At 42.2% G+C, this 22,672-nt stretch overlaps 1 protein-coding gene across 2 annotated transcripts; it reads right to left on the bottom strand.

Moving 5' to 3' along the window:
• Nucleotides 1-2,950: 2,950 nt before the first annotated feature.
• Nucleotides 2,951-20,758, bottom strand: LPL (lipoprotein lipase). 2 transcript variants are annotated; one of them, XM_065860998.2, is made up of 10 exons: nt 20,153-20,758; nt 13,086-13,252; nt 12,793-12,972; nt 12,158-12,269; nt 10,085-10,318; nt 9,598-9,840; nt 8,345-8,465; nt 7,359-7,541; nt 6,084-6,188; nt 2,951-5,099 (listed from the first exon to the last, which is right to left on the bottom strand). In XM_065860998.2, exons 1-10 carry the CDS (start codon nt 20,220-20,222, stop codon nt 5,054-5,056), a joined length of 1,461 nt encoding a protein of 486 aa, XP_065717070.1. In that variant the 5' UTR covers nt 20,223-20,758; the 3' UTR covers nt 2,951-5,053. The 2 variants fall into 2 exon arrangements, with proteins under 2 accessions (XP_065717070.1, XP_065717071.1); XM_065860999.2 differs by having other exon boundaries at nt 13,086-13,249; nt 20,153-20,584.
• Between the last annotated feature and the right edge of the window lie 1,914 nt (nt 20,759-22,672).

The raw sequence follows: 22,672 nt of genomic DNA, 5'->3' as shown, positions 1-22,672 counted from the left end.
CTTTGTTTGTTTTTTAATGCTTCTTTTGAAAAAATACGGTTATGCTTAGCATATTTTCAACCTGTTCTAGCATGGGAATCTGTTCCTACAGCTCCTAATTTCCGTGAAGTGTCTATGCATACAAAGAAGTGAAGCTGGCACTGGCAGTTCTCTCTGTTTGGGAGTGTCCTTGTTTCAGTATTTAGAAGGTTCCAGGTTTACAGCTTATTGTGGGTAAAAAACCCTTTGGTAGGTGGAGCAATGTGAGACGTGTCCTCACTTCCTGGCGCTTTTGGGGACAGACACAAGGCCAGCCAGGCTGTCTCACTGCTCAACCACTGGTTCGATGTGGTGGGGTGATGAACAGTAGCAGAGACTCTCCAGTCATTGGTGAGTGGCGAGACTAATGATATCAGGTTACTTCCCACAGGAAGGGCCTACAATGCAGAACACAGTGTTTATCTGACATGAATGGCTGAGAGATTACATCATTGGACATACACTGCACCCACACACTAACACCTGCTACACCCACAGTGGTCCCAGTTTAGCATCTGCTTTTCTGATGTGGATGCATTGTTCTGGCTGAGCTAACTTGAAATGATTTAGGGAAGCATCCTGAGCATTGCTTAGCAGAGATAGGACCACACACGGATATAAAGGCATTGTTGAGACAGACTCTATATGGGATGTTCTGCCAAATGGTTCCCTTCCCTTCCTCTTCTCATTTCCTTGTTCTCCTTCAGTCACTGGAGAATGCTAATCCCTTTATTTGTTTATGTGTAAACTGGTGACTTCCCAGACCTGCTACAAAAGACTTTGACTAGAAGACTTTTCTGGAAAGAGGCAGCAAAAGAAGAGAGAAAATTTTTCCTGAATGATGACTTGGTGGCAGTTCGATTGGTCCCCTTGAACATGAGAATTTTCATATTGCTAAGTTTGGATTGACAGAGTCATAATACGGACAGCCCTACACTGACAGCTTTAAACACAAAGGAAAATACTACAGCTACCTTAATTCTCCCATTTTACTGAAAATTTGTTTTCAATATCTGTTTTTGAGCAGCTTTGAAAACAACACATTTGCAACATCTTGCTCATTCAAAGCAGTAAGCTTCTGAAATTTCATTCACAACACAGAGAAAAGCAGACACATAACTATATCTGAAGGGAGAAAATAATTTTTCTATAGCTAGTCATCACAGTGAGAAGGAAAAAAAGCATTGGTATACAAAGATGTGTGATATACACAGGCCTTCATGATTTTAAGGTTCACAGAAATCAACCAACCACTTTACAGACACGGAAAGAGGAATAGTTTTTCCACTGCTGAAGCAATTGAGTGCTTTCTCAGCTTTTATGGAGGAACTAATCTTGGACTTTAGATAATAAGCTATTATTCTTGCTCCCTGCAATCTGTTTAAAACTTGTGAAAACGGGTGCCACATTTCAGTTACCTATGAAGAACATGGTGCCTCAGCAGAGGAGTCAAACCGGCTGACTACCAAACTGCTAATTGAGTATAGAGACACCTATGGGCAGCACATTTATTGCTGGATCCAAAAATTCCTCATAGTGAAATGCATGGGAATAAAAATCTAGGAACTAGGTACTTTAGTCAGGACTTCCTTGCCTTGCAGGTACATTAGCTGATATTCTTTCTTCACCCTTTCTTTCCAGCCAAGAACGTCTCTTTCTGCCTTTTCAAGCCACTGGTTAGCCATAGGACAGTTGAACACTGCACACAGTCCTCACCAAAGACAGCTGGCAGGGTGAGCAGGGATCACCACCTTTCCTGATGTAGCATGGCATTGCAAAGCAAGATGTGAGAGTAAAGGGGACAGGGAGACCTGGGCAAAAAACATTTTTCTGATTTACCTAATAATGCGTTTAGTATAGTGAGATTGCTGTGGCTTTAAAAGAATCATGGTGCGTTTAAGAAATGTGGTCACAGGCCTTGTCTCATAACTGTAGGGGTCTTTCCTCTCTCCCAACCCAGACACTGACACAGAGAAAGGAGCAGAGTATCTTTAGAACACCTGCCGCCAGCATTTTCATGCATTCCCTCTCTGCAGATTGCGTTCCTTCGCTGTCTTCCCTTTTCCATTCATTCATCCAGGGTACTCCATACTCCACCTCCAATTCCCCCTCCACTTCCTCTCCTTTCATCTCTTTTCCTCTATTTGTCCTTTGCCTTTGTGCCCAGACCTTTTTCATTTCATACCTCCCTTCTCCTTTCACATGGAGTGAAGGCCTGCTCTTGTCAAAGAGCTGTCTCTGGCCAGGTGAGTGTTGAAAGCAGAGTCCCAGAAGTCAGCTCAGAGCTGCTACAAATACTCCTAATATTGTCCCCCATGTGCATGTTACTACATCTCTTGCAAATTATGGCACACCCCTCCTCCTAAAGACCTTTGCAAAGCCTTGCTGTGTATTGCACAGAGCAAACTGTTCCAGTGACAACCACCAGATGTGGGCCAAAGTGATTGTTTTCCACTGTTACTCCCTTAAGGGGCAGTGGTGATAAGGGAGTGGTGCTTCCCTGCTATGCCCACGGGGTCAGAATATATCTATTTTGATACAGTAAGGAGCAAAAGCATAGCTCTGACAACTGCAGGGGAACTAAAAAACACAAAGTAAGAAGTAAGCCTTTTGATGTAAGGGCTCTTGTTAAAAGGGCATAAGACTGGAAAATGACAAACTGTAAGTCACTCTAGTGACAGAGATACTACTTTCTCACACATTATGATTCCTTGAAGTCTGGAGACATGATTTCTGTATTTCCCAAAAGGAAAAAAGAAAAAAAAAAAATCACATGTTGCTTAAAAAAGTGTGTATATACGTATATTATACATACATATCTATATACATATCTATCTTACCCTATCTTTTCATCCCAGAATCCAAGTAAAAGGCTATGGCCTTCACATAAAAGACAGAGAGCACATGGCTTCATCAAAAGGAAACTAGTGACTTTGGCATCAGTTTGATAATTTTATTAAAACCATAGGTTTCCATTCTGTACAAAACTGAGGAGCTTCCTTTTTTAAAAAAGTTTTAACCACATAGGAAATAACACAGTATAAGTAGTTTGTTGATAAAAATCTGTTTGAAAGCTATATACAGGATTAATACCACACAACTGTATTAATGTAGAGACTGTCAGCAACTTTAGCAATATATACAAACTACCTTTACACACATAAATACCTTATTTACAGCTAATAAATAACATCTGAAGCTAAATCTTGCGTCCTCCTGTACAAGAACCTTCCCTATTTTGTATCCAAGTTCTGTATGTGTTTGTATTTGATCCTGTATTAAGAGCACAACTGTTCAGACACTTTATTTTCAAAGAATTTAACTCTTCAGAGAAAATTGCAATACAATGTTAATTCTACAGGGAACAAATCATAATATTTATTTTTAGAGGTCTCAAATGCAATGACTCAACACCCAACCCCACCCTCAGTGATTCATCACATCTCTGCTGTAGTTTAGGGGTTAGGAAATCAAGTGTGAGCAATTTTAGAGTTATTAATATTCCAACATATTGCACTGTTTAAGACTTTTATCCCCAAATATACTAGCAGCCACAGCTGAAAAAAAAAGAAAAACTGTGCATATAAACTCATACATATCAGTTTTGCTTTCAAGATGGGATATTGTAAAAATCACCACCTCCAGTGTTGCACATGCAGAATAAGACTACAGAAGACAACACCAATAGCTCACATTACACTGTGTCTACCTTCGAGCACTTCTACCTGCCCAGTATTTTGTCTTCTAGAAGGCTAAAAGAGGGCTATTGAACCTTTCAGAGCACTAGAAAAATTACATACTACTTAAAGGGGAAGTAGAATATGTTCAGTATCTCTATTTTTGGCAACTTGCAGCACATCTAATTCAAGTGTTTTTCAGAGCAGTCATTCTTGTTCATCGCACAATCAGGCTCCTTTTAACTGTCACAGCTCCTGCTTCTTGCTGAATTCCACCTCATGTCAGAGAACAAAGCAGCACCTAGGATCTAGCACTGTATCACAGCCAAGCAACAAAACCAAGGTGGGTCACTCACAGTCACAATCCCAGTACAGAGAACCATAAGCATGCTTGTCACCTGTCAGGTGGATTCACCTGCACTGAAGACTGCATACAGCAGCCAGTCAGCTGCATGGCTGACATTCGGCATCAAAGAGCAGAGAAACTGTCACATACAGGATGTAAGCAAGTGGTGGGGAAAAAAAACAAACACACACACACACAAAACAACCTGGTAACAGTTCATTATTCACAGAGTGTTGGAGAGTAGATGGTTTCATTTTCAAGGAATGAAAGCACAGATGAAAACTTGAATATCTGCACAGGACATCGGTACTGTTGTCTTCTACTACAGCTGCTATTTATTTCAGGTTAAGCTGCATAGAAGTATATAGCTTAACAGATCATGCCTATTGTTAAGAGGCACTGGCATCTACCCCCAGTAAAACACATTCATAACCACAAACTATAACATTAATCCCCATATTAAGTCAGGCCCTGACATGTTTTAGTAATACAAAGGTGGGGTTTTTCAGGAGAAACCTACTCATTTGCAAAACACACACTTGAAGACAATGAACTCTAGCCACTGAACTGTCTGAAAATTCAGCCAGCCAAGCCAGAAAAAAAAGCTGTCAAATTTCATGAGACTCCTGAAAAGAAAGAAAAGCCAGGTATAGGGCTTTGCTTCTTCTCAATAAATACTAGAAAATTGCTATAGAGTATTTGATGTCAAGAAATCTTGTCACAAGGCACGATGATTAAGCATAGTTACTTATTCCTTCCCAGCACTCAAGCCTTTGGCAAGTTGATTTGCAGATTTCTTTTTGTTTTTTCAACTATTTGGATAATGTATCTTTATGGTTAGTACTTGGTATGCTGAGACTTCCTTACAAGAAGTCTCCTAAGATAGTTAGAAGCAGCAGGCAAAAAGCCAGCAGCGGATAAATATTTCTATATATTTGGTTCTGAATATCCAGTCCACTGGGATGAACAGAACCTCCTCCTCCCCAGTGAGGAAAACCTTCGTTCCTGTCACTTAAGCAGATTCATAGGCAGAATTTTCTTTGGAGGTTTTCTTGACACTGTGGGGAAAAAAAGAAAAAAAAAGACAGATGAGGAAGATGCAGGATACTTGTTCCTTTTTGTATTATTTTTGAGACTTAAGATTAAAAAAAATACTATTTAGCAGGAAAATTAATTATGTGCTTAGGCTTTCCTGGCTGCTGCTTGATTTTACACGTCAGATACAAACACAGATCTCTCAAGGCCTCCCCAGGTCATTGTCCTGGAGTGAGGTTCAGCACATATGCCTTTTTATGAAGAACTAGATCTCAGTCTGTAAGTGTTCCCATGAGACCTTTCAAGCACAGGAATTGCACTAAAATAAATATGACCACTCCTCCAGCTCAAACTTCAGTGGATGAAGTCCAAATAAAGTTGGCCCCACATATGGAAGTTTATTCTGGGTTAGAAAAGTAATTGATAAAAAAACTAAAGTGCACCAAGGGCACCACAGATTCAACCTCTGATCCAAATCAGAGATGCAAATCTCAGGAAGTCACTCACCTGACAGTTGCAAACAGAAAGCTGTGTGCCAGGGAGAGCACAGGCACAGGTACTACTCAGTTCCTGCACCAGTCTCTGAATCTGCTGCTGGTGACTGAGGAGGGAGGGCTCTGGACTGACTCTGTTTGGATGTTCTTCAGTTAAGGGTAAATGTAAGCTATCTTCAGATAGAGGCATGCTTTCCTTCATGCATTAGTGTCTTGTCTGTAAACTCTAACAGTCATTTACACTTGGCCACCACATGAACATGAGGGGCAGTGACTTGTACTTGCTTTTCAGACATGTTATCAACCACACAAGGAGATGGTTAGCAGATAAACAAATCAGGGATTTTTAAGCTGCAAAAGTTACCATAAGGAAACCTCAGGTTAATCTGGGCTGTGATGCTTCTGAAGCCTTGAGAAGACTACTGCACCGGTCAACTAAATCAGGAAGTTTTATTAGATCCTCCTGCTACCACTCAAGTTTCTCCCAAGTCAAAAAACAGTGAACATTCATACCCTCCTCTCTTCCTGTTGACAGGCTGCTCCAAACATTTCACAAATATTGCTGCCTCTTCTCCTTTACTGAGACGCGAGGTGCCATCTCGAGAACAGAACACCACTCTGTGGAATAAACATTGGACAACCATATGACTGAGCCAGATGTCTCTTTTTAACCATAGAAACAAGACTGGTGCTTGAAAGCAGCCTTTATACTTTGTCATGTAAGGCACTACTACTTTACAAGCCTATGAGAAAATTTTTAAAAGAGAATTCTGTGACAAAAGAAACACTGTGCATGATAAACTGGTAAATGCACTATGCATGGACCTTAAATGTAGCCATAACTTTCACTGGTCCCATGCATAATATCTCCCGTAGCTAAGAAAGCACAAGCTCTGTTCTCAGTCTCCTGGGTCTTTATTTACACCAGTCCTTGTGGGACTCTTTGTGAGGTGAATGATCTCTGAAGAAAGCCTTACTACTGCATATTTTTGCAAATAAAGTAGGTTACCAGCTCCAGCAAACCAGAGCAGTTGCTTTTCTACTTATCAGTACTTTCCCCACCCCTACATTTGTTCAGCTCTGATAACTGTTCTTCGATCAAGTTCACCTTGTTTATCCAAACAAGCAAAAGATTATTCGTGATACCATGCATAGGACATTCATACTCTGGTCTGGGTTCATTTTCTGCTAACAGATCTCATGTCTATTAATGAGTATTTAAAAATATTCAGATCAAAGTTCTGTTCAGACTTTGCTGTTCCAACACTTAAGCATTAGCAAAGTCCTGTAACAGTCACGTGTTTCAATTTTCACCCACCATTCAGGTATTCAACAGCTAAGAAAAATCCAGTTTAACAAAGCAATGATTTCTGGTGCAAACACTTATGGAAGGGTGTCTAAAAATCTCTAAGCATGTTATGTGCAAGAAAACCTATGCAAATGTCCAGCAAGAGAAAGAAGGAGAGGAACTACAAATAAAATCAGAGATGCTGGTCCATGGAAGTCCTCTCCTGTATATTATAACTAACCTAAAGCACATGACAGTGGTATGCAAATTAATTACATGGGAATAAAACTGTAGATTGCAGATCCCAATGAGAGCAAACAACTAAACCTGGGTGACAAAAATGTCAGTTTGGTGCCACTGGACCCCTGATTATCTGTACTGCACCCATTTGTAACAGCTTTCCACGTTTTGTTCCACTCTGTGATACACCAGGAAAAAAAAAAAAAAACAGGAAACACTGTCAATTAAAACTAATACAGTTTAGAACAATCAAAAATTACTTCTTCTGAGTTTCTCCAGACTTCACTCTGACTCTCTGGATGTCGAAAGTAAAAGGAGTCCACCAGTCTGACCAGCTGAAGAAGGTATCTTTCTCCCACTGCAGCTTCAGCATAAGCAGGTCACCGATGTCCACTTCTGTGTAAATCAGGAAGGAGAAGGTCTTGTTTGAAGACACTTCAGGCCTGTGGGAGGGAAATAAGGAAAAAACACACCTCAACAAAAAAAAAAAGTAACTGTTTGACAGATAAAGAATATTAAGGGGAAAGACAACCAGGACTTTATTTACTTCAGAAAAGAAGAAAGCAACCTTGTCCACAGTTCTGATGGATGGAATAAAAAAAAAAAAAAAAGCTTTTGTAGAGGCAGAAGGAAAAGCTTTCTTCAGCAAGGCTGGTAAAATCCCAGGACAGACTGCAAGGCAAGGGATGTCTTCTCTGGTACTGATGGCTCTCAGAGAAGCCAGACAAACATCAGCCAGGAACACTTTAGGTTTCTTGGAGCAGACAGACTGTTTTCCAGCACCATTCCCTGCCAGCCCGTGTGCAGGGATAATAGTACAGACTTCTGCTTATTTGCAGAGCTGTGGAAGCATTTCCCATGCCTCTCTCAGCTTCTGCCCTGAGGCCTTCAGGCCCATCAGACACTCAACTCCAGGTTGCAGTCTGCTTTTAAGGAACCTTAATACATGATGCTACTGAAAAGAGAAGAAATCAAGAAAGCTGGCACACCACAAAAATTCTTATTAGGCTGACACACAGGTCAGACTTCACATTTCTATATTTCAGACCTCTTACCAAGATCAGCTCTTACAGAGCTTAGATCTTTAGCTTCAGCAGTGCATGCATCCCCTTGATCAAAGACAAGGGCAGGTTCTGGAACCCTGTAAGAATTCTGTAGCTGGAGCTAGAACAAGTTTTTCAGCTGGAGCTTTAGCAGATTCAGATAGATTCAACAGTACATTGCAGTTGTTTCTATAGGTACTCACAATGTAAAAGCAATGTTCTCACTCTCATCTAGAGTGCCATAGAGAGAGATCAGGAATGGCTGGTTTGTCTTGGTTGTATTAGCCTTTCCAAAGAAATGAATCTTGACCTGGTAATGAAAGACTGGAAGAACACAAAAGAAAAGGTCATTTGGAAAAAAGCAATCTCCAAAGAAACTGCTGGTGACAAAACAACCCAAAACCCCTCATGCATAATCCTACACTAGAATATGCCAACACCAGTAAACTGAGATTTAGTTCCCTGCAGCTATCCAAAGAACTATTTTTGTGAGGAGGTAAAGATTAGAATGCACAGGAATCATGATAAAAAACACCTTTGCAGTTCTTGCAGTTATACTCTGCATTTAAGTTGACTGCCACTATAATAACCCCAGCGTCTGCAGTATGACCTTCAAGCCCTTTATAAATGTGTAAGAATTGCCATCCTTGACTTGAAACAAGTGAGCTGTGCTCTCCTCATACAGGAACCTTGGTTAAAAAAAAAAAAAAAAAAAAAAAATCAACCCACTGACACTGCAGATTAAGCACCAAATGCCAACAAAACACTAGTCTTGCAGCTGTTGTAACACTACAGGAATGTGTCGATTGCTGGTCCCCCACAGAAGGCACACAATGAGCATTCCAGGTGGTACAGTCAAAACTAAGGAGAAAAAAAAAAAAAAAAGAGTAAAATCCAGCTCAGAAGCTACTTCCCTAGCTGAAAGCCTTCCAGTTCTTTTTGGCAGTGTCCTTCTCAGATGCACCACTGTGGCAATGGGAATCAGGAAGTGCTGTGATATTTTAATGAGGACCAGTGCTCCTCTGGCAAAGGTACTACAAAAGGCACAAGTCTGATGGTTGTACATCTTCGAAGATGTTGCTCATCATGCTGGGCTCTGCTGATTATTTTCCCAGCAACAGGAAAAATTGATCTGGACAAAGAGTACTGAAAAATTTGAAAGACTCAGTTGTTTCAAGTGACTGGGCTGCAGAGTAGGTTGTCTTAATTTTGCTACTTAGAAACGTGTTACAAATATTTTTGCATTCTACCCCCACTTCCACACCTTGAGTAAGATACATTGTTTTTTCTGAGACTGCACGTTAGCTTGTGCTTAATGGCAAACTGCAGGCAAGCTTCACCACTGCTCACCACAGGCACTAAAGCTGCTATATTGTCATCTGCAGCATGCACCCACCCTCACGCACAGTTGAACAGAGGTACCAGTCTTGCTTGCCAGAAAGCAAGCAGGACTGACCTTTATATGGCATCTGAGCACGAGTCTTCAAGTACATTTTGGTGTTTCTCTTCGTCCTCACTCTGTTGACCTTGTAACCCAAATTGTTGCAGCGGTTCTTCCGGCAGCTCAGGCAGAGACCCTTCTCAAAGGCCTCCTTTGTGTTGCAGCGGTAGGCCATGCTGGGCTTTTCTTCATAGAGGAGTGAGTCAATGAAGAGGTGGATGGATCGTTCATGGGAGCATTTCACCAGCTGATCCACATCTTGAAAACAAAAATGTGTAATATGTATACACACGTGCATATAATGATATAAACTCTTAAGCAATGCTTTCAACAGCCATGATCCACTATGTCAGAGCTGGGCTTTTCAGGCTGACTTTTAAAAGCACTTAAAACAACAAGCTCCTGTGCCTCTCAAAGAGATCTTTGCTTGCAAAAAAAACCTGCAGGCTATTGAAAATATCCCTTTGGATGTTAACAGATGTTTGTTTCAGATCAGCCTCACCTGCAAAGCCTTTTTCAGCAATCAGACGGAGTGCTTCTCCCAAGTTGCAACCTGGCTGGAAACCTCCACCATTAGGATAAATATCAATGTGTCCAACAGGCTTCTGGATTCCAATGCTGCGATCTGGAGAACCTCGAGTGTAAGTGTGCAGTACATCCACAAAGTCAGCATCATCCGGGGAGAGGCGGGTGACAGCATCAGCATACTCAAAGGTAGGACCAGCTGGATCCAGCCCTTTAAGGGGCAAACAACAAATAAAAAATGAGATTCTCTGCCAAATACACCAACAGTGATAAATGCCGTGTTCACCTACCACATTGGGCTGGAGTATTTTACATATTACAGTGCTATCACTTAAGTAGCATTCATGTATACAGGAGAGTTAAATACCTTGACATGCTGTCACTCTTTAAAAAAATATGTATGTAAACATACGTAAAGAAGCCCGAATAACTTCCTCACAGCTGTTGCATTTCCAGTGAATGGAAGAAAGAAGCCAGCAAATATTTTCTCAATGTCTTCCTGTCCTGTCAAGTATTGTAAAATTTCTATCTGAAGTGTCTGAAGTGTGGAAAATGTCTTGCTGCTAACTCCCTGCTAGGGGAACAAGTGTGAAATATAAACAAGAGCTTCACTGTCTACATGCCTAAGAGGAAGGGGATTATTACGGTAAACTGTCAAGCTGCAGCAATACTGACATCAAAAACACCCAGAATTATTCTACCAGTGAAGAGATACCACCTCTTGATTAGACAGCTACTTGACAGCTGGAGGCAGAGCTGAAGGGACTTATCTTTTCTGTAGCCCTCATCAGGGACAGGCACCTGGGTTGCCTACCACTTATTAGCTTCACCTGGTCTGAGCTGCCTCACTCTCTCCTGTGAGGACTTCGGGGACCACATCCCATCACTCACTATGCTCAAAGGTGATGCTTCTTTCCTGGGGAAACATTCATCCTGGGCACTGAGAGCAATTGTGGGGTCATAACAAAGGGCTACTGGTATTTGTGTGATTTGGCAACCTCAGTGAAAGTACCAAAGCTGCAGCTGAAAGAAAGGAAGGGTAGAGGGGCTAGTGATTTTAATATGCCACCTCTTAGGAGTCAGCCTTTCACAGTGCAACTGCTGCCTACCTGTAGACCCAGGATCACAGCCAGGCTCATGTAAAGAGGGCAAAGGGTGCCAGAAGGACAGGAGCTAGACTCCCATCTGAATGCCAGTCCCAAGCTCTCTCAGCAATGAAGATACCATAGATAAGTGATTTTCTCAGCCTCTGCTGATGCTGGCATTTCCTTTGTCACAGAGATCAGTACTAGGGGATCAGCTTTCCAGGTACCAGGCTGCAAACTAAGTCCAGAGTGGCTGTGCACTCTGCCTTGTCTAGCACAATTCTCAGCCTCCAAAAACACCCTAAGCAGACACCTAAGCATGCACAGGAACAAAGTAAGCATATGTATACTTCCCTTCCCAAAATACTTGCAGCATAGTTTTCAGCCTAGAATATTATCTAAGCCTGTCATTATTAAGTTTTTCTAGCAACCCACAGTGCATCTCTTCTGATTATCTGTCCAGTCTCCCTCTGAGACCATGTAAGCTACTTGCATTCATAGCATGCCATGGAAAAGAGCTCTGTAGGTACAACCCTCACTGTAGGGGGATCTACTTCCTGTTATTTTTTTAATGGCTCCCACCCATCACAAGGTATGACCACCTAGATGAAGAGAATCAGCTGAAGTTCTCATGCTACAAGAGATACTGTGACCTTCTCCAAGCTGTGGATTTGGCCAGTCTCTATCACACCCCCCAACCAGTCTCTTCTCATGGCTGATGAATCCCTGCCTACTCAGTCATTTTTTGTGCAGAAGCAGATCAAGTCTTCTCACCCATCACCTTTGTTGTTCTTTTCTGAACCTTTTCCAGTTCTACTACAAAAATATCAGTCCTGCTGATTCAAAAAACATGAACACATAACCTCAGTACAGCCAAGAAGCAACAATTATTCTGATGATTTTCCAGAGGAATATTTCAGCACGGAAGAGACATGACCACGTTCTACAACCACAGGTCTTCTTACCAGTAATTCTGTTCACCTTCTTCTTGGTCAGGCTCCCAGCAATCCCAGCAGCATGAGCACCAAGACTGTACCCCAGCAAGTGGACATTGTTGAGAGGATAATTGAATTGCTCCTGCAGAAGAGAATACTTTAACGAATGAAGTCAAATGGGAAAACATCAGAAAGCATAAGGGAAGATGTATTCTAAACACTGGGATTTCTCTTTGAGCCATGAATAACAGAATGAACATTAAATACAACTAACATAACACAATTTTCAGCTACCCCCTTCCCACCAGTTTCTGGATCTCTTAAGTATTTCCCAAAAGCAGGCCAGACTTCCATTTCCCAAGGGCTGGCTGCTGTATAACAACCTGTCTTTCATAGCTACTTCTCATTAAGCCTTCAGAAACAGTGTAGACTTACAGGGTTCCACAGACCACGAGGTAAGGCTTCCAAACCACACTATAAAAGGCCTTCTTATGTAAGCGATAATTATTAAATTAAAGCTGGGACTTTACCAGTCCAGCAAAAGTACTGTCTGGAATAGCTTAACTCAACCTACCCCACAGGAGATAGTTAACACAACACCATTATTGCTGTTTTGTCTCCTAGGACATTGTGTACAATGTGAGACATGTAACTAAATGTCTTACCTCCATCCAGTCAATAAACGTAGCAACATCCTTTCCCACCAGCTTAGTGTATGCAGCAGATACTGGGTAGTGCTGCTGAGCTCGAACTAGCCAGTCCACCACAATGACATTTGAATCAGGTTCCCTCTTGTACAAAGCATCCACCAGCTTTGGGACCCAACTTTCATACATTCCTGTCACCTGTTGGTTTTTTTTTTTTAAAAAAAGATATATCAATATTACCTCAGCTGTTTTATTTAGCACAATTTATCATTAATGTGGTTAAAAGGGATATTCCTCCCCTTTCTTCTTACCGTCCACCCATGGATCACCACAAAGGTTTTACTGGTATGATTGAAGTTGCACTGTGCCAGGCTGTCAACTTGTCCAGGAATCAGGTAGCAGACATCCTCATCTGGTTCTGCAGGCGTCCGTAAGGAAAACTTGCTCTCAATTCCCTCAAAACTGGTCTCAGTTTCTGCTATGCAAGAGCACAGGAAACATACAGCAGTGTTTTAGGAGTAGAGAACTGCACAGGATGGTCATAGAGAGTACATGCAGGAAAGCAGCAAGTTCCTACCATATATTAAATATTTTGGTGGTATATCTTCCACATCAGTAATCACTCCTTCCACATCAATAACCACTACCTAACAAGGCTCTTTACAGCACCAAGTAATTGCAGTTTATGAAGAGCTGCAAAGTCACCACTGTTTTTGCAAAATGCTAGTTTAAACTTTTTATCAATGGAGAAAAACAGCAGGTGAGAAGATCAGACACTCATTTTGAAGGCAGTATATTTTCTGATAAGCAACACTGCAGGAAAAAAACCCACAGCATCTTCCTCTGCCTGAAGCTATTTTGAATCAGCGGGGCAGGGTAGGAGGAGGTGAAGATCATGTACTGGTGGTGACAAAGCATGTGATGGCTTGTAAAGATCACTTCTTAGAGAACTCCCTCTAGCTTCAAAACATAATTTTTGCTATGTTCCTGCCAAAGCAGAGAAGTTACTCTAGCCTTCATACTTACTGCTTCCTCTCTCTGGGAAGGAACTTAAATGCCTCCTCTTTTTACATCTGATTCAACACTTAAGTACCTCTATATCCAGCAGACCCTGTAATTAATTGTGGACTTAAACCAGGCCCTACTTTGTCACCTTGCATTTAGCAAATATTGATTTCCTGTTTTCCAAGTGCAGCTGAACTCAGACCAACTCTGTCCTGCTCAGTATTGTGAGTGTTGTGTTGCCTGGCATCACAACCACCAATCTTTCACAAACTCCTAAACACATACTAATGAACGGCTCCAAGGAACCATAGGGAATGCAAAGGGACACAAGCAAGGACCTCATGCCAGACACATGAAGCCCAATTTCCACTCTCCTTTTTCCCCATTGCAGAAGAGGTTTTCTATGATAACTGTATTTCTCCATAAAGTTGTGCTTCATCACTCAGAGGTAATGAATAACAAACTACTCTTTTTTCTCTAAAACTCAGGTTTTCTGGTCTTCTCATTCAAGCTACCAAACTCAGCAGGGCACTGACCTACACTCAGTCTCACTCAGCCCTCAGGTAGCTGTAAAAAGCCTGGGAGGTTCCTGCTGTGCTTGGAAAGCCAGAGAAATTAGGTCTAACCTCTCACATACTGTGTAAAACCAGCACACAGGCTGGCAACAAATGAACATGGACAAGCCTTGGAGAGACTGCCATCATCCACAATAAGTGGCTTAACATTGCCTGAGTTCACCAAAACTTCTCATCCATTAAAAGCAAGGCACATGTAAGGAAACAAGAAGAACCTTTCATTGAACGGAGACAGCACTCTGCTTTAGGTTTTGACCTTGACTGTACTAGGCTGGCTAGCTAATCCAGGATAATCACACTGAGGACCCTCTTCTTGCCACCCTGCCCCTAAAGAAGGGATAAAGTTTGAGAAATAGCTCTCTCCCAAACAGTAGAACTAGTCACCAAAAGCAAAATTTACCAAACTAACCAAATGCCAGTCTTTCTCAGAAGTTGCCCCTTATATTTTTGCACATTCAAAACTCCATTTTCTAACTGAAAGAGTACAAAACCTCTTTCTGAAAGAAATCTTTAGACTTACACAATCTACTTTTTAGCCAGAGAAGCCCCAAAGGCTGATTGGCTAAATATGAAACTACAACTTTTCACTCAGCAGTGAATCAGTAAAACCTTGAAATGACCAAGAACAGCTTTCAATTGTAAAGCATACGATGCAAGGACTTTCCATTATGTATATTCCTGCCCAGCACAGGAAGGCTAACAAGAGTAGTCCACCTGCTCACTAGTTAATAGTGCTTCCTTTCATACTTGGATATCATTTCCCTTCTGAATTAAACCTGGTAATCACCCAAAATCTAAATTAAATTGATATCCTGTCTTATAGTGAGTTTTCAATTACAATCACATGCTAGATTTCACATATTAGTTCAGACCACATATCTTCTGGAAATAAGCTTAAAATTGTAAATTTGGTTTATTACAAGTGCACCATACTTAAAGGTGCACTTAGAAAAGTGAAACAAACTTAGAAAGACTGCAGTTCGGTGTCCCCTACCACTGAAGATGTACAGAGTGCTTCCCAAATATTTACTGTTTCAGCTCAAAAACATTTGGGTGGGATTTAAAGACATAGGAGCTCTGAGATGAAGTCATGAACAGGAAAGCAGTAGCTGCAAAGCAACAACTCAGAGAATCACAGAATGTTAGGGATTGGAAGGGGCCTCTAAAGATCATCTAGTCCAATCCCCACGCTGGGGCAGGAACACCCAGATGAGGTTACACAGGAAGGTGTCCAGGCGGGTTTTGAATGTCTCCAGAGTAGGAGACTCCACAATCCCCCTGGGCAGCCTGTTCCAGTGCTCTGTCACCCTCACTGATAAGTTTCTTCTCAAATTTAAGCGGAACCTCTTGTGTTCCAGTTTGAACCCATTACCCCTTGTCCTATCATTGGTTCTCAACAAGAAGAGCCTGGCTCCATCCTCATGACATTCACCCTTTATATATTTGTAAACTCATGAGTCAGAGAAATGGCAGAAGGCCACTCTGCTCATTTAGCTATGTTTTACAAGGAATTGGAAAGCCAGAATAAATCCTTGTTTGCATGTTTTATGCTCACAAGTGTCATTTTGTCTAATGTCCACATATGCTCAGTTGCCTCCAGCAAGATACCCTCTGGATGAGGAAAGTGTGTGGTGGGATTTGTTACAGAACTCTTAATGACATGCTCATTGAGAAGGTATCCTCAAAATTCACCTGAGTATGGCTTCACAGGTTCTGTATGGCTGAGAGCATAACTTGTTTGCACCCCATGTTGTGCTGCATACCTTACCTCCCACTTTCTGCAGATTAAATTTTAGAAATGCAGCAGAGATACATCATAGTATGTACACACTCACTACACATACTTAGAACTACATGTACCATTCTTAGAAGCTATAGTAGAGAAGCTACAAAGCATACAACTTCCAAAAACTAGCAATTCTCACTTGTACTTTTGTACCTCATAAAGTATCTCTGTCTATTAAAAAACTATTCAGAACCAAACTTTGTCATGCATAGACTTTTGTCAGATATTTGCCTTATAGATTTAAAATGAAAGGACTTGAATCATGTCCTAACTGAGCTAGTTCAAGTTAAGTCTCACTCTTATAGCCTTACACAAAGTCAAAGAAATGCAAAGGCAGTCCATGTATACACCTACCCCTGGTTAGTTAATGATGTGCTCTAACCCAAATTAATTAAACCTAGGAAAACACAGACACGTTTCTGAAAGGTGGATATAAATTCACCTGAATTTGCATCAGGTTTTACATAATGGAGATACAGAAGTTAAATAAAAAGAAATTTCTGTGCACCCGTATTGAGACATCGCAGTAGTTCTTCATGACAAGAATGGAAGTTCATTTCTAAACAAGGTCTTGAGGAAAAACAGACCTGGAGGAAAAAATATGTAGACAAAAACAAATCCATGTTTTTGCTAAAAATAATGTTTTCCCAAGTTTAGTTCAATGGAGGTGTAAAGGCACGTGTTTCATATTGCAAAAGCTTCCAGGTACACAGTTACAAATATAAGTCCCTGTTATTGTATAAAAGTTTTCTGGCCAGCACTGTGTGCTAACAGTTAACAAGGTGACTTACAAAGGGCCTATTTAGGGAACTAAAAAGGGAGTGGAATTAAGAGTTAAACCACCTATTTCAGATCCCAACTGGTTTTTCTAACAGCGCATAGGCTGCATTGCCAAACTCTATCATTTTATCATGCTCTGCAAACTTTCAGATGCTTTTCTTACACCTCCATTTACATTATCTCTGTTTTTGTATTTTAAAAGAGATGTCCTGTATGTTGAGGTGTAGAGAATATTGTAGAACTCAGAAGAAAGTGGGGTGGGAAAAAAAGGTTTAGAAACTGGGAAAGTCAGCAGTTCCATTTTCATGTTTACACCTCAGGATGCTTTGGACTTGCAATTTGTAAAATTCCATTCAGTTAGGGACTCCGATCAATTTTGAAAGTATCCTACTGATTTTAAGCATTCTGACACTGTACCTATACAAGTTTACACACTAATCAAGTGAAATCAGCTTCAAGTTTCCTTTATGGAAAGGCCAAGGTGACTCGGCAACTGATTTTGACAAAGAAAACTTTAACACTGGTCAGCTTGGTAAAGAATGTGAGTTTTGAGGAAGTAACAGCATCTGGAATACTAATCAAAAGTTAAATTGCCTGCATCAGACACAGGATGCCAAATATTATAACAATACATTTCCAGAATCAGTGCACCTGAACTATGGCTGTAAAAAGGGAATCTTTGATAACAATTTCCTAGCACCATGCACACAGAAATAGAAATACTATTAGCTAGGTGCAACGATCATTAGAAATTACACTGCTAGACTGTGTAAACTCAAGCCTACACAGACACACAGGCACAGCAGTAAACATAAGCACATAACAGACATTTACCTAAAAAGCTGGAGTTAACTGGAATAACTCTTCCCTCAGCTGATAGCAACATTAGGATCATTCATCCATCAGTCACTGAATTACTAAATGAGTTCTGAAGCAAACCCATGGTCAGCTATAATAAACAGGCTGTATCACAGAAATTGTTATCATTTAATTTGATCTACACTATAAACTAAAAGCAGACTACTGTGTGTTGCAATCCCATGAAAACTACCACACAAGTCAGGGTATTGTTGAATTTTGCTGTAAAGAAATTATGACTTAAAGTTTATTTATGTCTTCTCTTCCCTGAAAGTATGTTCTCCTTAACTTCCCAGGCAGTCAATGCAAAGAGCAACACCTCTGAATAGCAGCTAAGCCAAAGTTCAGACATTGAGCAGGAACCTTCCAGCTCAAGCCCTGCAGTTGGCAAAACAAGGGCAAAGCACCATTCTGACACTGTGCATGTGGGTGCTCACCCCTCTCCACAGCACTCCCGGTCAAATAGATTCTTACTCAGCTGCAGCTGGGGGCTTGTAACTCAATCCAGCACAGCTCTTGCCATCCATCAGTCCCTCTGGGATACCCAGAATTAGCCCAATACAACAAACTGCAATCACTATCAGACTTTGCAGTATGTAATATGGAGGAAAGGATGCATGAGAAACCCATACCTTGCAAGTAGTTCTTGCACAGAGGAGATTCCAGCAAGCTTTTAGTTAGGAGTACAGTGCTCATGTTATTCTACAGTGCACTTTTGATGCTTGACAGCTTCAACTCTGTACCTTCTCAGAAATGCATTGTTTCTGGAAAGGCCATGCCACAGCTGCCCTGGCAGGGCTGTCGCAAACACAGCCATAGCAAAAGCCAGCAACTCACATCATACAACAGCATAAATCTGCTGCAAACCCTGACTCTGGATTCACACTGGTAAAAGTAGATAACAGAATGTGTTCCTAGTAATATTTTTATCTTTTCTTGGAACAGCAATGTTATCTTCACCTAGAATTTTTTTTTATGTTGTTTATTAAATACTCTGGATTCCTGAAGGGCTAGATCATGTATTTTCCATGGTTTCAAAACATTTTTGCTGTGGTGTGCAAGAATAGTGCAGGACTGAAGGCTTGGATCAATTTAGGATGATCACACAATCTGTTCTTTTTTCATAGAACCTGTTCCTAAGGAGAAATAGTTTAATCATTAGTAAGTCTGTTGCAAATCACTTCCTACAGGGATGAAATCTTGCTCTGGGAGGATAGTTATTTTACTGTACAGAACTTGGATACAGTGATGAAAACTGCTTTTGATTGCCTCTGATGGCACAAAATCGGATTTAAAGTGCAAATACATTCCTTTAGCTGTGCCCTAGCACCCCATCCTCTTACTTTTGAATACTTCGCCTCGGCTTTCTTGTACACAAAAGAAATAACAAAGACATCTGCGGTGAAAGAGCAGCAGTTTCCATATTCCATTTTAGTATTACACAGTACCTCTAAGAGCTACAGCTACATTTTCTTCTATGGCTGTGGAATTTAAAGTATACACATTATGTGGGTGAGATCAGTGTAAGTAAGTTAAGACTGTGACAGGGCACCAATAACTAAGTTTGAGGAGCAATCACCTCCTAAACTTGTGTCTTTGCTTATTAAAGCTGCAATCATGTCATGATTGCCCGAGAGAGCATTAGTGAGCATCTAGTAGTAAACACTTGCACATATTCCACCTCCTCTAGCCTGTAGGGCGCCTACACACAAATGCAGGCACAATAGGTGTACTTAAAACACAATCATATGTATATACAGATACTGTGAGAGTATACCCCTCTGATCACTTTTTCACTAATGGATTCTGCTGCATTAGAGGTGTTAACTACAAAACAAACACATTGTCGTTACACTGATAAAACTCGGTCTTCCCTTAGAAAACTCAGACCAAGAACCGTAGGAAGTTGAGATACAGGGCAAGTCCCATGCCCTACAGAAGGTCCTAGCCCTGCTGGGAGCCGAGGGTGTTACCGCTGTGCCAGTCCACTTCCCAGCAAGGGACTCTTGGAAACTACCTTGCTCCTGAGGAAAAAAACACAACCCAAACCTCCACATCCCATGTGACCAAGGGGGCATGTTGTGCCCGGGCAGGGGACCAGCTCCGGGTCTGTCCTAAAGAGGATGCAGCTCCCCAAAGCGTCGCTCTCCAGCGCCTTCCGAGGTCACCCCCGCCCCTCAGGCCCCGCAGCATCCCCAGCACCCCGGGAGAGCCTTACAAAGCGAAGCTGCCAATTCCTCTTTCCCGTAGTGTCGGCGACATCTACCCTGCACCCTCCTCCCCGCAATGTACTAGGCATGCCCAGCAGCTTCCCTGCACCCCCTGCCCCCTGCGTGCTGGGGCTACCCGCCCCTTCCCCGGGCCGGGGACTTACCGCCGCCACTGAGAACAGCCACCGAGGGCAGACAGAGGCAGAGGGCGACTAGGAACGCTTTCCTCCACATCTCTTCTCCTCTCTCCCTGCGCCTTGCCGCAACAGGAAGGTTTCGGTGCAAACACGAAACAAAAAATAAATAAGTTTGGGGTTAAAAAAGATACAACTGCAGAACAAAAATAATGCAATGAATCACTGTTAAGCAGCCCCACAGTGCCCCAAAACCGACGACCAAACCTTCCACCAGCGCTCCCTCCCCGAGCTCTTATGTGCCCGCCACTATGCAAATATGCAAATGACCCCCACAGCCATTGGGCGCGCTCCGCGGGGTTGGGCTCGCGCCGCGCCGTTCCCCGGCGCGCCGTTCCCCTTCCCTTCGTTTGGGTAGAGCGGCCCTGGGCAGCTCCGGAATGGCGGGGCCCCCAGCACAGCACGGCTCGGGCACAGCACGGCTCCGGCGCGGCCCCGGGTTCAGCACCGCGTGGTACGGTTGGTCGTGGCGCGTCTGGAGCGGCACGGTTGGGCTCGGCACATCCGTGACCCGGGAGCTCAGTGCCCATAGAGCCCTTGGCCCCGAGCCCTCGGGCCTGGCTCCCTCTGCCCATCCCCGTCTTCCTCAGCTCTGCCCTGTCTCCGTCGCGCTGTGTCTCACCAGCCCTGCCCGCACAGGCAGGATTCCCCCGCTGCTCTCCCCTTAGTCCTCCCTGCTATTGGCGACTTAGCTCCACTGTGCCTCGGGTAAGATGTTCTTTCTCATACATGCTTTTACACCAGAAGCCAACAGATCACTGTTTTCAGTTCAGTGCCTGCAAGGGGCCTTCTGCTGTTCCTTGGAAAACTTGGGCCAGAACCTTGTTTTGCCAGTGCTCAAGGAGGTACAAGTTTGGAGCATAAATTAATTCACTGGAGGTTGCATCTGTACCCTGGAAAAATGCAAAGTTGCCTCTTTGAGCTTTTCAGCTTTCTCTGCCCTCTCAGAAATATGGTTCGCAAGCAGCTTTGCACTGGTAGCCACTGGGTGAAAGACCAATTGTGTAAGGACATGTAATAGAGAAATATTAAATTAATAACAAGGACCTTTTTCATTTCACTGTGCAGTGTATTGTCAAAGGCACAGCTTCATAAAGGAGCTTCTGACACAGAGAGTGAGGACTCCCATGGTTTTGCAAAGTGAAACAAGCTGAGGGTGACTGATTCTCAGACCAAGTACCTTAGAAGACTAAAATATACCTGGTCTGTTTTAGCAAGGCTATTCAATAAAAGGTTGCTCAAGTGTATCAGAATTGGGTCACTTTTGCATCATTAGATTTCATTAAAAGACCAGTAAGATCTATAAGGGAGAATACACCTTCCCCAGGACACACCTTGAATTTCCTCTGCTGCCAGCCCCTATTTATATCCAAAAGGCATTGAAGGAATTTAATCAGGGTGCAAATCAATTGTGCTGAGAGTTTCTTTCCAACCTTGACAACTGGGGCAGCAGGATCAGAGAGGGGAGCTAAAACAGTGTGTGAGACAGTGAGGGAAGGTGGGAGTCAGAGGCAGCGGCCAGAAGGCAAGGAGGCCAGAGGTAATGAAACCAGCCTTCCTCACCATAGGTGCAAGCAGGGAAACATGCATTTTGCACTGCAGCTTCTCAAGTATCGAGCATATCCTCTGACCAGTGTTTGAGACCCTCTCATCTCAACAATAGCAAGAATTTTCTCATGTCTTTGTTGCTTTTTTTTTTTTTCTCCCAAGTGTGGACTAAACAATGCATTTTCTTTTGATCTAATTTAGTTGAAACTCTATAGTGTAATTTCCCCCCTAGAAATCAGCCAGACTGTATCTAGGTTCAGACATCCTTCCTAGAAAATTCCAGTCCCTGCAGACCACATTTTGAGAACTAAAAGAACAAACAATTTAAAGCAAGCTGCTGTAACAGAGAGTGTCAGGCCACCTTAATCACAGGTGATCTACCAACACAGTCAGAGCAAAACAGAGTATGAAGGCTCCTGTTTTGCACAGGTACATCCATGGCTACTGCAGCAAAGACAACTCAAGTTTTAATTGCTTATAGGATCAGTTTAAGTGGGTAGGAAAGAGCAGTGGCAGTGCTTGGCAGGCCAGCATTGGGTGGACTGCTGGCCCACACTGACCTCTGCTAATCCACAGGTTATAGTCAGACTTTGACTTCATTCCCAATACAGATCATGAAACTCATCAATAGCAAGGGCAGGCAGCAGATTTACAAACTACTGAGAATAAAATCTACTTTGTTACACTGAAAATGCTCGTTTGCATAATTTTTTGTTGCTTCCTGTGCTCATACCTCATTTTAAGATACAATCTGAAAGAGTTATGCAAAATCTCCACCTAAAACAAAGAAGGAGAACTAAAATCAAAACACTAAAAGAAAACGTTAAAGTGATGAAAGATGGGGAGGGAATAGAGGGGGATAATTCTGATTTCTTAGATCTTGAACAAGTTGCTGAAGTCTATTGTAAACACAGCTGCAAAAGAATCTGAAATAGATAGAAC

This window comes from Patagioenas fasciata, chromosome Z (genome assembly GCF_037038585.1).
Source record: "Patagioenas fasciata isolate bPatFas1 chromosome Z, bPatFas1.hap1, whole genome shotgun sequence".
In the NCBI taxonomy this organism is placed as follows: Eukaryota; Metazoa; Chordata; class Aves; order Columbiformes; family Columbidae; genus Patagioenas; species Patagioenas fasciata.
This window is presented reverse-complemented; position numbering and strand designations above follow the sequence as displayed.